Source organism: Panthera uncia, chromosome B4, assembly GCF_023721935.1.
Source record: "Panthera uncia isolate 11264 chromosome B4, Puncia_PCG_1.0, whole genome shotgun sequence".
Taxonomy (NCBI): domain Eukaryota; kingdom Metazoa; phylum Chordata; class Mammalia; order Carnivora; family Felidae; genus Panthera; species Panthera uncia.
In genome coordinates, this window is record NC_064809.1 from 54,159,466 (window position 1) to 54,176,972 (window position 17,507).

Consider the following 17,507-nt stretch of genomic DNA (forward strand, 5'->3'; position numbering starts at 1 on the left):
AGAAAATGAATAAACAGAGAAAAAGAGAAGTTAGAGGATAGATTCCTGGATCACTCCAATGTTCACAGGTTTAAGAGATGAGAAGAAGCCAGCAAATCCACCAAGGGGTAATGGTTTTTGAAACAGCAGGAGAATCAGGAGTATTGACTTGGAGGCTAAGTTAGAAAAGTGAATCAAGAAAGAGAGAAGGATCAAATGTATCATGTGGAGCTAACAGGTAAAGTACGGTGAGAACTGAAAATTGACCATTGCAGTTGACAATGTGGAGTTAAAGAAATAACTTACATTTTTTTCTGAAGTGGGAGGACATGAACTTGCAGATTGAAAAGATCCAGTGAGTACCAGCACAATGAATAAATCAGGCCAATAATGAGGCACACCATTATAAAATTTCAAAATACTGAGATGGATGGTTAAGGGGAAGGGTATGTGGGTGGGAGTAAAGAGAAGACCAGTTTGGAATGCAGGAAGAAATAGAAATCCAGGTCATATCCAAAACATCAGGGATCAAAATGACATCTGTTTTCTCAAAAACAACACTGGAATCTAGAAAACACTGGAGAAATGTCTTCAAAATGCTAAAGGAAAAGGATTTCCAAACTAAAAATAAAATCCTACTAAAAATACCAATCAAGTATGAGTAGAATAAAGATAATTTCAGACATTCAAGGTGCCCCAATTTTTAATTTCCTTATACCTTCCTGGGAAGCTATCAGAGAATTGGCACCACCAAGATGAAAACAATAATCCAAGAAAGAAGATGACACAGGTTTTGTGAATTAGGAGATCCAAAATGGGTAAAAGTGAAAGGAATCCCTAGTATGATGGTAAAGGAAGATTCTAGGATAACAACCTTGCATCAGGTAGATATTAGAACATATAAGAAGATTCCAGGACTGGAATTCATTGCTGATACTGCTGAATGCCATTTAAACAACTGGCTAAGATTTTAGAAGTTTTACTACAAAGAGGTACATTTAAAAGGAGAAGAAACAAGACATGTAGTAACTGTCTTGTATTCATACAGGGAACTAGGATGCTGGGGTGAGAGCAGGCTTCCTTCTTATCACTTCTGTTTTCTCAGGGAAGTAGAAAGCAAGGTTAGGACCTGGAAGAGATGGATGAGGAGGAGGCGTTGGGAGTTTGAGGAAGGGGACGATATGGTACAGTCGTCTGGAAGTGGGCAAGTAAATGGAGTTGAGAAATGCTATGGGATTGCCTATCCATTGGTGGGCAATTCTCGGTGGTATATGAAAGAGCCAGCCGATTGCCATCTCTTTGGATTGTAAACACATCTAACAGGAGGTGACGGCAGCAATAAAGAGCAGAAACTATTCCAATATGACAAAAAAAGCCACCAAGCTGAGAGTGTGGCTCATAAGCCTCATGTGGAAGCTTATGAAGAAGAGTGGAGGTCCACACCAGTGGAGAAATGGCAGGAGTAGTCTATAGGGGGAGGGGCCCCATGGCATTGGAGAGGTGGCTTGAAAGAGAGGACGATGACTCAGCCCCTTTGAAGGAGTGTAATTTGAAGAATTTAAAGAATATCTCACAGTTAAAATATCACAAGATAATTTAGCTGTGAGAATTGATTATAAAAGCGTGGAAGGTTACAGAAGCAGAGAACCTGGTAAGGGGTAATCACAATTTATCCTGGAAACAAGTAATTGCCTTTTATCCAGATGGGAAATGGTTAGGGGTTAAAGCCACCACTACAAGCAATTATTTTGCGAGGAGGTGCTTCTGTTTTACATAGCTCAAAAAAACAACTGGAAATAGGAGATATTGTGAATGATGCCTTCATCAAAAAGCTTCCGGTATTAACTTGTAGTGGCCTGTGGTCTTTTTCCTGCTGGTTCATCATGTTTAAGTAGTAATCTTGTGGCTTCCTGTGGTGTTTTTTTGAAACATTTATTGAACATGTATTCTTTTACTGTTTCATATCTCCTGTTGCAGGAAGAAGCTTTGTGATATAGTGTTATGAAGTCAGAAATCATTCTTTTTTTTTTTTTTTTTGCCTTCTCAGGAGTTTCACCCAATTATTTCTAAATCAATAAATTCTCCCTTTTCTTTTTAATAAATGGTAAAGTCATTTATGGACCTCATAGAGTTTTCTCTTGTCACATATTCAGAACTATCTAAGCTGCGATACCAACTATAAACCCCTAGGTGGTGTCTCTCCAAAGACTTCCCAAGAAAAGAGAATCCAAAGCCCTACCTCCAAGCCAGTTCTGCCACTTAATATCTGACCAAAGCACATCACTTAACTTGTCTGTCACAAACGTTCTCACCGAAAAATCAGAGCAGTGTGACTACCTATGTCACTTGCCTCTCCTTCACCAGTTGTATGTACCTAACATTTACACACCACTTGCTATTCTCCCTTTCACATGGCCTCTTCCTCCAAAGAGTTGCCCTTTTCTTTTCTATCTGATCACCTTAATTTCTGAGTAACAGGCAGGTCTTGTATATTTAAAAGAAATTTTATTTCATCCCATACAAGATGCAGTCATATTATTTACCAATGATACAGAAAAGAAGAACACTGCCCGTAAAAGTAGGACTCAATGTTTTTCTAATAGTGCTACAGATAGTCCTGTACTAGCCTGTACATGTTTTGACCTCCATCATGGATTCTAAGGAACTGCAAGATTTTTCCTGCGTTCACTTGCACCCCTTGGTGTGTGACACACAAGATCATTTTACATCCATCTTAGTAACTGCTTCTAATACACTTGCATCTACTTGTGGGTATTTTCTCCCCTCTTATTCTGCTGCTTTATAAGAAAATATAGAATTGCCTCCATGATTTCTCTGAAATAATAATTCATTTACAAATCAAACTGGCACCCTTCTGTTCTGTTTCTATGTCTTTTTTTTAAGTTTACTTATTTATTTTGAGAGAGAGAGAGAGATGAGAAAGCATGAGTGGGGGAGGGGCAGAGAGAGAGGGAGAGAATCCCAAACAGGCTCCTCATAGTGCAGAGCCCCAGGTGCAGCCGAAATCACCAACCGTGAGATCATGACCTGAGCCAAAGTTGGACACTCAACCGACAGAGCCACCCAGGCGCCCCTCCATGTTTTTTTAAATACAAAATAGAGATATTTTAAATGCCAAACAAACTCTATATATACAGTACTAACAATGCACAGACATCAATGAGATGACAGGATGAGAGCATCTATGACCAAGGTCCTCCTTGCTCAGGTAGCATCAACTATGTTTCAGCTTCTGCCAGGTCAACAGAGGCTATAAAAGGCAGCTCTGCCTCACAGATACTAAAATATAAAACATTGTACATCTCATAATCAATAAAATATGTAATTGTATTTTGCGGGTATGGTATCCCTTCCTTCTGCCTTTCCCTTCATTAGCACTTAACAATAGTATTTATAAAATATGCCATCTGTCCTGTCAATTTATATTCTGCCTCTGTCCATTATTTATACCACAACTCTGAGTTCTAAGATGCTCTCCTCCTTGGTTGTTGCTATGTGTGCAGATGTGTGTCATTGTGTCATATAGAGAGCCAGATAGGAAAGTTAATAATGGAAACTTAAGTCAAAGTGCATATCATGATTTAGAGATCTAGCCAAACAGTAAAACTCTGATTTAAAAAAAGTCTTTCTAGGAGTGCCTGGGTGGCTTAGTTGGTTAAGTGTCTGACTTTGGCTCAGGTCATAATCCTGCAGTTTGTGGGTTTGAGCCCCACATTGGGCTCTCTGCTATCAGTGTGGAGCATGCTTCAGAGTCTCTGTATCCCGCACTCTCTGCCCCTCCCCTGCTCACATGCGTGCGCGCGCTCTCTCTCTCTCTCTCTCTCTCTCAAATATAAACATGTAACATGCTGACAGCTCGGAGCTTGGAGCCTGCTTCTGATTCTGTGTCTCCCTCTCTCTCTTCTCCTCCCCTCCTTGCACTCTGTCTCTCAAAAATAAATAAATAAATAAATAAAAATAAACATTAAAAAAAATAATAAACACTTAAAAAAATTAAATCTTAAAAAAATCTTTCTATTGAAAAATTAAAGCAATTTAACAATAGAAACTTAAAGAGACCTGTTCTTATAATTTAAGTTAAGAAGTAAGCATTTTTCAATAAGAATATATAACTGATTTTAACCAATATATAATCACATACAATTATAATTAATAATTTCCAAAACTATATTCTATTTAACCCACGTAATTCATAAGCTCCAGTAAAATTAATTACAAATATAAATTTAACAATAAAGTAATTTTCACAGAGACTATAGAAATATTCATATACATACTAATAATTATTACTATTTTACCTTTTTTGGTGAGGTTAATTAGTAAAATTCATTAACAGCTGAAAAATCTTAAATCACTGAATATATAATCAACTCCATGAAATGGAATTCTTCACAGATGGACCCCCACCGTCTTGTCCAAAGAAGCTCTTAGCACGTATGGAGTTTGGTAAGATAATTAGCCAGTTTCAGACGTTACATTTAAGGTTGCCTCCCACAATTAAGCTGGGGCACAAATGCCTTAGCTCTAAGGAAATACCTTTGTGAGTCAAGAGGGTGTCTCTACATTTTAAAGGGGGCATGCAGTCAATAAAAGTGTAGCACCTCCCAGAATTTCAATCTGAATATTCCTAGTAAAGTTACACTTTCAAGTTACATTTTCTGCCCCTAAGTACCATTATTCAGAGCACAAATCATGTTGATTCCAGATGAAACAGTGCCTCCACCATTTATACACACACAAATGCATAGGTGTATTAGAAATCTGAAGAGTAAAAGAAGGTGAGAGGGGAGGTCACAGGGAAATAATATCAGGACACATAGTTTCTGAAAAACAATTTATAATTGGTTTTAGACATTTCAGTTCTTTCCTAGACAACCTGCCTAAGGTTCCCAAAGATTTCTCTCCTGCTCCTTACCACCTCTCCTTTTTCTAGCCCTTCTTTATTTCTTTTTCTCCTCTCTTCTGGCTCATCCCAATGGCTCTATACTTTTCTACTACTCATATTCAACTCTGGAATCAATACCACATCCTTGAGTCTCTCCCTAACTCCCAGAAATTAGCAATAAATAGTTTCATACACAACACACTTTCTAAACAAAATTCTGGTGCTGTTAACATTTTTCCTGCCATGCTATATGCAAAGTGGTTAAGTAACTTATCTCAGACCATACGGCCAACGCTGTCTTTCCAGTAATCTGCCTTCAATTTCTCCTTTCCTTCCACTCCAACTGAAACTCACTGACATTCTGCTGATCACCAAAAATATACAACTGAAGTAAATATTAAAAAGAAGGTTGGGAGGGGTACAAATTTTTGGTACAGTGGTCTCAATATGTTGCATGTCAATATAGATCCAGTGTAAAGATTCTTAAACTGCTACTTTTGCTGAGGCACCCCCTAATGTTTCATCACTGGCATGCAACCTATTATCTCTCCATGGACCTGCATCAAATTGCCAGGAGAATTTAGGCTACTCTAAAATCTATTTACTAATGATGAATTAATGCTTTTAGAGTAACATTTGCTCTGACCTGCTATTTAATGCTAAAGGATTGGAAGATCACAGAGTGGGAGGGAAGGGAGGAAATAAATGGACACTGATGTAATAACTACTCTGCCTCAGGAGTTGGGTTCCTGGTGCCATGCTCACTTCCACTGCCCCCAGGAAAATGTTACTAGAAAGACCAGAGAACATTCTGACTTTCTAAATTCAGCACACAAAATGTGAGGTCCAAGCTAATATCACTTGGATCTGGAGGGACAAGAACACATACACACAAATCGGGGTTTTATTCATATAGTCTGCCCTTCTAACTCACAGGGAGGCTGTATCATCAAAATGAGTTCTTATTAAGAGAAAATATAAAATAAAGCCTGTTTTTAAAAATTTTTTTAATGTTTATTTATTCTTGAGAGAGAGACAGAGTGTGAATGGGAGAGGGGCAGAGAGAGAGGAGACACAATCACAGAATCCGAAGCAGACTCCAGGCTCCGAGCCTTCAGCACAGAGCCCGACACAATATGGGCCTCAAACTTAGGAGCCCTGAGATCATGACCTGAGCCGAAGTCAGATGCTTAACCGACTGAGCCATCCAGGCACCCACAAAGCCTTTTTTAATGATTCTTTCCTATTATCAACTCTTGCAGCAAATTTTGAAAATGTTGACTTATTCCTTAGAGATTTTCTATGCATAGAACTTTATATAATTAAAGCATATACATGTTTATATACTTATTTTTTCACCTAATACTCTAACATGAGCATTTGCTATTTATTAAAATTATTCATGAACTGGATGGTAGATAATTTTGTCAGTCAACTATGTTCACACAGCAAATACTGTTTCTTAAGCAAAGGTAATTTTTTATATAGTTGTAAAATTCCATTACATCCCATTGCCAAAGAAACATTAGGAACTTTGTATAACTGTATAAAAAGCAACTAATTCTTTAAAGAATTAACATTTTTTAAAGTCAGCAAAAAAAAATGATTCATGAATGTTATTTCTAAATTTCTTTGCATACTATTCCATCAGTACAGACATATGGTAAGTTACAGAAACACTGGTGAATTTTTATATGTTTAAAGAGTGTCATTGTTTTCAAATTTTCCATAGCATGATATGTATATTTGTATACAGCAGGAGTTTTCCCTTTGTTTTTAGAATGGGTTTGTAGAAAAATAATGAAAAGCCTATTTTAAAATAATTTTTATTTACCACCTTTTCAAAAATTCACTTCAGACATTTCAAAAAAATCTGCATTGGCCTTTTTAATCCCCTCTGCTGTATTTTTTGGTTTTAGGTTATGCTTTTCTGGTTCCTGTTCTTGTTGCTACTTCTACAGAGATCCTGGGACTTTAAGTCGATCCTGTCATGGGATGAATCTTGGGGGATCCTCCGGGGGAGCTGAGTTTATTTTGAAAGTTCGAAGGATATGAATTGTTAGGCGTAAGGGCAGATTGTAGCAGGTTATACTTTCTAAAGGTGATCATGACAATGTTTCCTATCATACATACCCTTCTAACAATGTGACTTTGATATTCCTGCTAACAAGGGGTAGATCTGTGCTAGGACTCCTCCCCCTTGAACCTGGTGGGCCTGTGTTATTGCTTCAAACAAGACTATGATAGAATTGACACTGGGTGTGAGGAAACTAAGAAGCCACTTCTGATGTGAGGTTATAAAAATGTCATGTGCTTCTGGGGGTCTGGGTGGCTCAGTCGGTTAAGTGTCTGACTTCAGCTCAGGTCACAGTCGCACAGTTTGTGAGTTTGAGCCCCTCATCAGGCTCACTGCTGTCAGCACAGAGCCTGCTTTGGATCCTCTGTCTCCCTCTCTTTCTGCCCCTCCCCCCCCCCAAAATAAATAAACATTTAAAAATAAATTTAAATTTAAATTTAGGGGCGCCTGGGTGGGTCAGTCGGTTGGGCAGCCAACTACAGCTCAGGTCATGATCTCGTGGTCTGTGAGTTCAAACCCCGCATCAGGCTGTGTGCTGACAGCTCAGAGCCTGTAGCTTGCTTCCGTTTCTGTGTCTCCTTCTCTCTCTGCCCTTTCCCTGCTTGCTCTCTGTCTCTGTCTCTCTCTCTCTCAAAAATAATAAACATTAAAAAAATTTTTTTTTAATTTAAATTTAAAAAATGCCACGCGTTTCCACTTTGTTCTCTTTGGATACTAGCTTTGGGGGAAGCCAGCTACCATGTAAACAGTCCATCTGTCCTGAGGCTGTCATGCTGTGAGGGAGTCCAAATTAGCCCATGAAGAGAGACCCCATAGTGAGCCCTAAGACTATAGGGAGAAAGAGAGATGTCCCAGCTGCTCCCCAATCCTTTGCTATTTCAACTCCAGCCACTGGGTGAGAGGCCATGAGCCAGATCTGCACAGCCTAGTCCTTCCCAAACTCCTGACCCACAGAAACTGTGAAACACACTGAAAATGATTGTTGCTGTTTAAGCTATGAAAAGCGATGCGTTATTGTGCAGTAAAACTGAAACAAGAGTTTTAAAACACTTCAACTCTGATCTCACGTTCCCAATTTATGTGATGTTATTTTCCAGTACTTTTGTTGTATCTTTTGTTTTGACACCATCAACCAAAATCGTATGCAAAGACAATGTATAGTTATTATTTTATGCACATGAGGTTTGTTTAGATTCATTCATATGCTTACCAATTTCTCTGCATACCAGCTTTTTCTTCTGAAGGGACATTCTTTTTTTCCTGAGATACATTCTTTAGAATTTCTTTTAGTGAAAGTGTACTGGTGATAAATACTCTCCTTGTCTGTTTTTCAGAAACAGACATTTTCTTTTGGAAAATAATTTGCTGAGTACTCATCTCTATGTTGATCGTTTCTCCTTTCAGTGCTTTGAAGGTACTTTTTCAGTGCTTTCTCACTTCCATTTTTACTATTTGAGGACGTTTGCTTTTTAATTGATTACCATTCTTTTGCAGGTTATCTGTCTTTTCTACCTGGCAGCTTTTTACAGTTTCTTGTTACCTTTAGTTCAGTTTTACTAAAATGGTCTAGGTTTGCATTTTTTAAAAAAGTTAATTGACTGTGTTTGATGCTTCGTGTTTCCTGTATTTATGGATTACATTATTTTTTAATTCTAAAAAAGTCTCAATCTTTACCTTTATTTTATAATTCCACAACTCTAATGTAGTCCCTTCTCATTCTATTCTCCACATTTGGTTATCTTGCTTCCATATTTTCTCCATCCTAGACTCCAGCTCACCAATTCTCCTTCAGCTATGTGTAATCTGATGTGTATTCATTTCAACAATCATACTTTTCATTTCTAAATGTTCTACTTGGCTCTTGTTCAGGGTTACGTAGTTAATTTTGATATTCTCTTATTGGCTTATTCCTTTTGTTCTATAAAAATTTCATTCTTAGTTATATACTGCATTCGACAATTCCAGTATATTCTAAGGCATTTGTGTCTGTAATTTGTCATTTGCTCTTTGCCTCTGAGGACTCTCAATTTTAATGGCCTGTGTGCATTTCAGTGTTTGCTACATGAGCTTATGTTTATTTGAAAGTGATATATGGGAATTCCAAGAGTTTTCCTCCAGAAGAAATATGTGCTTCTGTTGGAAGCTAGGGGCTGCTAAGGACATGGGATCACACTAAATCCCTTAACAGGGCTTTAATGTGGGACACACAGGAGCATAGTAGGTCCTGGGCTTGATCTCCAGCTCTCAGCATTGAGATCAGAATTTTATATCTCATAGTTAGTTTTAGTTCCTTCATTTTCTATTTTGTGGGGTTTTGTTTGTTCGTTTGTTTGGGGAGAGGTGTGCAGATACCCTTGGAGAGTCCCTAAATTTGATGAACCCAATAATACATTTGAAAATGTTTTATCCAAGAACAAAATGTATTCCATCAGGAGAGTCCTCCTGAATAGCTCTGGTGGATATCAGCCAGAACAGCTTCTACCGGACACAGTTATATTACCTCATTTGTATCTCTCACCATCGTCAAGACAATTTTATTCTCACTTGACAGATGGGAGGTTAAGGAACTAACATTACTAGCCAGCAAGTAGAAGCACTCGTCAGTACTGGCACCAGAATTTGAACACAAATCGGTTGAAAGCCAAACTTGTGTTCCTCGCCATTATGTATGTAATATTGCCTCCCAGACACAAACTTCATAAAGATCTCTACCCTTTTAGAAGCATCTCTGCTCTGTCTTCTACTCTCTCTAGTTCCAGTTTTAGTATCTGCTTTTTAATGCTCTTGTATCATGACAGACGTTAGACTGAGCGGCTATCAGTGACTGCCAAGCCTTGATGCAAACACTGATAAGCTGCTCTGAGTTTGGAGAGAAAAGAAAAAAGAAGTCATCCAGCAGAACAGATATGGAAGTTTCAGGAACACAATCTGAGACATGAGTCATATAGAATTTTAAAGAGAAACTGCTATAATCTTCTTTAGAGCAAAGTTATTTTCCTCTATGCTCAAATTATTTTTTAAAAGTACAGAAATAAAACAAGCAATTGTTCTCCCTGCTAATATTGCTACACTCCCAATTGTCTTTAGCAAAAGCAGAGGCAATAACCATTGGATGAAGTCTCTTCCACTTGTATGGAAAGAGATTACCCAGGCTTTATATGATATTAAGAACCTCACAATAAATATTGGGGTCTCATATCAAGTCCTCCTAATGAATTAAAAGTTAAGCATGTACAAATTTTAAAAAGCTAATTCCACCATTCACTTATACTCCATTTGTTCTAAAGATTTTATTTCCTAATTCATGTCAACTTTTTTAAAAAAAAGAGTAAATAAGTCTTCCCAGTTAAGTATTCCACTAATACTATTTTGAAATATCTGTTACTAAAAAAATTCATCTCCTCATCTTAAGATCATAGATATTTTTTTTCAACTTTTTTTTTTTTTTATTTTTTTATTTTTGGGACAGAGAGAGACAGAGCATGAACGGGGGAGGGGGAGAGAGAGAGGGAGACACAGAATCGGAAACAGGCTCCAGGCTCCGAGCCATCAGCCCAGAGCCTGACGCGGGGCTCGAACTCACGGACCGCGAGATCGTAACCTGGCTGAAGTCGGACGCTTAACCGACTGCGCCACCCAGGCGCCCCAAGATCATAGATATTTTAACCGACACCAAAACAAAATATTTTCTTTAAAAAAAGCTTATTTATTTTGAGAGAGAGAGAGAGAGCCAGGGAGGAGGAGAGAGAGAGAGGGAGGGAGAGAATCCCAAGCAGGCTCCTTTAGCCTGTTGTTAGTACAGAGCCCGATGCGGGGCTCAATCTCACCAACCATGAAATCATGACCTCCACGGAAATCTAGAGTCAGACACTTAACCAAATGAGCCACCCAGGTGCCCCCCAAAAATCTCTTTTTATAAGATAAATCAAACCACATTCAAATTTGATTTGTAAAATTTGGTTTCACGAGATTTTTAAAATATATTCATTCATTCCACAAACATTTACTCTGCATGTCTTGAATGCTAAACAACATGCTAGGGTCTAAAGAGCAAGGTGAAAGATTCTTGACTCCAAGCTGCTCACACCTGTACTACCGCCTCTCATATGCCTACCTGGAAACACACACACACTCAGGACCCTGATGCTCTTTGTTAGTGGCTGCAAATAATCATTTCCCAAGTTAGAGCTTCAAAGTTTACAAATGAATTCTTAATGTCATAATAGGACAATCAATTAAGTTCCAGTTTTTATGTATAATAATCATTTTCCCAAATACATACTGAACTCCTGTTGCAGGTAAATGGCTAATTGAGTTTTCAACTCTACTGCAAAAACTGTATTGAAACAAGCTTTGAGAAGTCTCATCTCTATTTTTACATCATGTTACTGTAGAATGACTCAGGCTAGGCCAAGTAAATTTTAAATATTTGTGAGTAATGGAAACTATGGAAAATCTGATTAAAAAAATGCTATAATATGTGCACATACATGAAAGTTTTGTATAAATTTCAGAAGGGGTTCAGGGAACCCCTAAAACTCTTCAACAGACCATTCAATAGGATCATGGGAATATCTGCTGACTGTCAGCAACTCCAGGGTGGGAACTTCAGCCGTGTGTCATTCAAGTTAGTACTCCCTGTCCCAGAGCAGATTTCAAATAGTATTTGTTGAATGAACATCCTGGCAGCATTGTTCTTGTGAAGCTTGCATTTTTATCTCCTCTTCCCCTGTGAATTTCCAAGTTCCACTTCCACATATATCCTTTCCTAAAACTTATCCGACAGCCTAGGCAACAATCTTTTTTCCAGGCTCTACTTTCATAATTCTCCCTTCTCCACTTCACAAAAGGCACACCTCCTATCACCCAAATATTACAATGATGCATTGTCTCAGAGGGTAAAAACCACTCAGGCAGGCAAACAAAGAAACATTTCCAAGATACAGTTTCTGAGGGAGTGTCCCTTGAGAAAGAACAAAAAGATCCTTATAAGAAATACAAAGAAGCTATACTTCATTTTATCCAGAAGATAAACTACTGGCAATCCCCATACCTTACTTCTATGTTGAGGAATTAGAATTCAGAAGTAAGATGATTATATGGGTTACATTTTAACACCTACTTGAATTAAAAGGTGGTCAGCCTTTTTCTTACAGAAAGACAATTTGACTTCTGAATTACTTCAACAAAGAACACTGACTTTGTTAGAAGGGCAGGTAACATCCAAAGAGCTGTATCTGCATTTCTGAGACTTTGGCAATATATATTTAAAGCATATGCACAATATAGAATACACTGAAAGTGCATACTTGGTGAAATATAACCTTATGCCAAAAAATTAGATAACTTAAAAATGATCAAGGAAACAATGATGGATTTTTAAAATACTTTTAAAGGATATTTAAACAAAACTATTTGAGGCCCAAGGAATTAGAAGCAGTATGTTGATGAAGGGGTAACCCCATGAACAGATCCTTGCTGTCATCTACCTACAAAACTCAGCAAAGAAAGGAAGCGAACAATAGCAGTGAATTTGAACATCCAATACACTCTGCTGCCATATTAGAACAACCTCTCTTCTCTGAGCCCATAACAAAGCACTCAGAAGGTAAGCGTGACTTCCTGCAAAGCCCTTTCTAACCTTGCGTCTCAACTGTCCTAACTAATCTCTTTGTTCTGGGTGCAGTCAAGAAGAATGCACTTTATATCCACTGAACAACAATCTGTGAAGAAGTCAGATCTCATGTTATGCGTTCTTACCACACACACACACACACACACACACACACACACACACAAAACAGAAGCCCAAGGAAACTTTTGGAGGTGATAGATATGTTTAGTACCTTGAGTGTGGTAGTAAGTATCATTAGTGTATGCATATGCCCCAAATCATCAAATTATATACATTAACCATGCAGGTTATACCTGCAATTACACCTCAATAAAACTGTTTTTTAAAAGATAAGAATGCACTCTAAACAATATATCCTAACAAAGGCTATAGCAGAGTTCCTTGCTGAGAATTTCTTTTAAAGAAATCAATAATGCTATCTTCTCTAACCTTATTTTTGCTACCATAATTATGTGTCCTCCTATACATATATTTATTTTATTGAAAGACAATAAAAGTATTGTTATAAAAATAAATATTCACATGGATTGAATTTCTTAAATATGAAAAATGAAACTATAAATGCACTAGAAAAATACAAGATAATATTTTTTTATGGAGGGGATGTGGATAAGGAGGATCATCCAAAGAAAGATTGAAAAATAAAGCCATAAAGGAAAAGGAAATTTCAATGCATAAAACGTGTTAAATTTTGAAAGGACCTAAGTTAAAAGACCTATGATACACTAGAAGGAAATATTTGCTACATATACAGCAAACATATCTATAATATAAATAGTTAATATCTATCATACAAACCATTCCTATAAATCAACAGGAATATATTTCTTAAAAGAAAAATCACACAAAATGAGCAAAAAATACAAGCAGGCAATTCACAGGGGAAATACTAATAATCAATACCCACTCAGCCTTTGCTGTATTCAGAAAAATGCATATTAAGTAAAAAGTAATATATCATCTCCCACCTAACAAACTGCCAAAAACTTAAAAGATGAATAGTACATAATGTCGTTTTTAGTATTGGGAAACAGGTAGTCTTATCGTTTACAAAAGAAAAAGTAAATGGTACATTTTAGAAGGGTGATTTCACAGTATCTGTCAAAATTAAAAATTGTTGGGTTGCATTTCTAAAGATCTATTGTGTGAGAATGCTTACTGTTAAACCCAAACAAGCAGGTGCAGCATTGCTTATAAAGTGACACACAGGTGCTAGTCACTTGGATAGGACTCCTTTAGATTACAACTGGCTGAGCCCACAACATCTGGGTATTTCAGTCCTAATTGCTAGTTATCTGTATGGGAGAATATGAGGCAATGTTGGATTCCTCTTTTCACAGGGATTGAGTCATTCTCTATAATGAATAATCCTTGGAGAAACAGCCCATAGTGTACTGACCGGCTTCATCAACTAGAGACCAACCCATCGAAGCTTCCACAGCAGCTGTCAAGATCTCTAGAATTGATTTGGGAGCAAGAATTTTCCATCTGAGTTCCTAAATCTGATTGATTGTAACATAGTATAAGATCATCACATGATTAAAAATTCCTTTGCATTCTAACAATATTATTATGTTCATGCATACATGTACAGTAGGTTGGTCATTTTTTGTTTTTATTCTTTAACAAAACCAATATTAACGCAGTTCACCAATCAATGCCAATCAACGAGTTGGGACAAAAGCCAAGAAGTTGGAGAGTAGTAGGAATGACTAAGCAGGCTATTGCTTGTTTTGAGCAAAACAATGAATTTTCATGTTATTTCTACCACCTCTAAAGGAAAGAAACAGAGTCCCAGAAGAAGCATAAAATAGTGTTTAGATTCCCATAATCCTGCTTAGTTTATTTACAATTCTCTCCTTCATTTTTCCTGCCTGTCCAGATGGGTTTCTTCTTTATTTCTCAAACTGAATTATGTTCACTGTCTTTAAGATGTTAAATACTTCAAAGGCCTTCCTCTTTAGTTCCTCACAAACAAAAGTCATAAACTCTTACCTTTGCCGAATTATGCTGGGGTTAGCTGTCACTAAATGACTTTTGGATCCAACATCTTTAGTGTATTCACTTGACAAAGGAGGAAGATTGCATCTAGAGAAACAAAAACATTTTAGAATGATTTACAAACTTTTAAATCAAGTCTGTTTTCATGACAAATGGGAATTTTACTAGGTCTAGCTCAGTTCAAAAATAATCATTTTTATCACCTCTTCCTTTTAATAGTCATTAGATGACTAACTATAACCATCTTAAAAGTGCAGTCATAAAAACTAGTCCTGTTTAGAAGAAAGAAAATGTCAGTTAGAGAGTTAAGTGATCTATTAAAAAAGAGACATTAACTATTCCATTCAAAATATTTTTGAGGTGGTAGGACAGGAAGTATTAGGCTTGAAACTGGAACTCAAGAGGGTGTGGTACATTAAGGACACAGGACTACAGAGTTCTCTGTATACCCCAAAACCTCAAGACACAGGTAAGAATTGTATTTGCTTATGGTTTTTCTTTCTTTTCCCAAATTCTAAATTTTACAATGTACATTCAGAGCAAACTCTGCCATCTAAATCAATATATGCCCAATGTATGTGTTGACTACTGGTGAACACATAGTGATTTGTTATCTAAAGAAATGCACTGATTCTCCACTGTCCCAGTTCAGCCAAGGGAAAGAGTACAGGTGATGGTTTCCTGGTGACAAAAATAACTCCCCTCCCTCACCACACACACACACACACACACACACACACACACACACACCACCCCAGCAGCGCCGGCTGCTTTCCTTGGCCACAATGTCTTATGAATGTTTACAATGGAAAATATGGCAACTTCATATCCAAATTCCATGGCTTTCTACCAGGGGAACATTAGGCAAGTTAATTCATCTGCGTGGCCTCAGTTTCCCCATTACACAAAATGAGGATAATGGCTTTTCCTTTCTAATGAGGCTGTTCTAAGGATTACAGTAAAAAATGTGTAAGAAGTCCCTAGCTTGATACCTCACACATAGTAAAAACTAAAAAATATCATGTATCAGAAGTATATATACATATAACCAAATATATACATATTATTTATGAAGACCCTAAATGAATCTGTACTTTACATTAGGTTTTCTTTTATTACTCTGTCCTACTTTCTCCTCTCCACCCATAGCTCTAACTTGACTCCTACCACATCAGGGCATGTCTAACTTGTCACTATTTCAACAAACTAAAATTTCATGCGTTCGTAGTGAACAAGAGCTCTGCCATTCCCCCAACTACTAAATTTGCCTTACAAATTTCCCCAGGGCATGGAAATGTCCATGCACCCACTCAGCTGATCAGCTCAAGTTCCTTGATGTTATCTTGTATTTGCCCTGTGACTCCTACCACATCAGGGCATCCTGGGTGGAACTTGTCTCAGTTGATTTGGAATGTTCCTTTCATCTGCTCTACAGTAATGAGATATTGGGTTTTCAGGCAGCTACCCACAGATTAATTGGTCAGGCAGTTGGTGACTTTTGCTGAGTGCCCACTAAGAACAAACACAATGGTCACTGTGAGCGGGTGAAGGGGAAGCCAAGTCACAGGGGCTCCTCTTGAGATGTCTAGAGCCTAGTGGTCACACCATATCTTGCGGGGTTTCTGAGAACCCTTGTGGGGGAATGGGCTTAAGCATTACCAACCAGGCTCATCCGGCAATGGTGCTATGATCTTGTGATTTAACTGACCTTTGCAAAGATGAAGGTGATTTCAAGGATAAAACATAAGCTAAAATTTGGGCATTTATCTCGTAAGGAAGATTTGATCTTGATAACATTTTAGAATCAAACATGTTACAGAAAAACTATAACCTCTGAATACCGCTGGGGAGTTCAGCCAACTTGTTTTGACATTATTAATGACACATAGCAGTATTTAATTCCCGTAGGTTGACCCATGGTTCCTATGTCTGGGTTCCTTTATACCTTCTGTCACATAGTAAAAGCTCAAGAAAAACTCCCGGATACTGATTGTCAAATCCTACAACACAGGGAAATGCTTAAAACAATTAAGATAACCTTTTAACATATGCATTTCTGGAAAATAATGACACTGTATTTTGGTGTAAGTATCTGCCTTAAGTTCTTCTGGGTAAACTTTCTCTTCAAGTGCAAATGTCTGTGGCACTTCCTTATAGCTCTTTTCTTAGAAAAAGCACACTGTAATTTTAGCTCCTCAATTCCTAAATTGATAATTACATAGATTTACAAAGAAGGCATATTTAATACAAATTGTTTCTAATAAGGCTTAATTGTGTAAAAGTGTTTCAAAATTTGTATTATTGTTTGTTGGCACAATTAACAGATATTAATGGCTAATGTGTCTTGGTAACCGTGCTCATGATCCTGAAAGATTGATCACAGAATTGATGAGAAATGAGTATTCTTTGAATTGGGGAGTAAAGTGGTTGGGTTTGGTGAAGAAGAATCTTTAAACAGAAAAAAAAAATCATAACAGTACTTTTAAAATGTCATACATATCATTCATCATCAGGGAAATACAAATCAAAACTACAATGACATATCACCTGACACCTGTGACAATGGCTAAAATTAACAACACAAGAAATAACAGGTGTTGGCAAGGATGAGGAAAAAGGGGAACCCTCTTGTACTGTTTGTAGGAATGCAAACTGGTACAGTCACTCTGGAAAACAATATGGAGTTACCCTAAAAAGTTAAAAATTGAACTACCCTATCATCCAGCAATTGAACTGCAAGGTACTTACTCAAAGAATACAAACACACTAATTCAAAGGGATACACCCTGATGTTTGTTGTGCATTATCTACAACAATAGCCAAACTATGAAAACAACCCAAGTGTCCATCAACTGATGATCAGATAAAGAAGTGGTAATCATATACCTAATGGAATATTACTCAGCCAT

The 17,507-nt window shown here is 37.3% G+C and overlaps 1 protein-coding gene across 1 annotated transcript in view; it reads right to left on the bottom strand.

Moving 5' to 3' along the window:
- The window catches only part of ST8SIA1 (ST8 alpha-N-acetyl-neuraminide alpha-2,8-sialyltransferase 1), a 144,089-nt gene that overhangs the window by 32,411 nt on the left and 94,171 nt on the right, over positions 1-17,507 (bottom strand). The window contains exon 4 of the mRNA XM_049625180.1: positions 14,593-14,685. Within this exon, the coding sequence (XP_049481137.1) occupies positions 14,593-14,685 (93 nt within the window). The remainder of the gene's footprint in view (positions 1-14,592; positions 14,686-17,507) is intronic.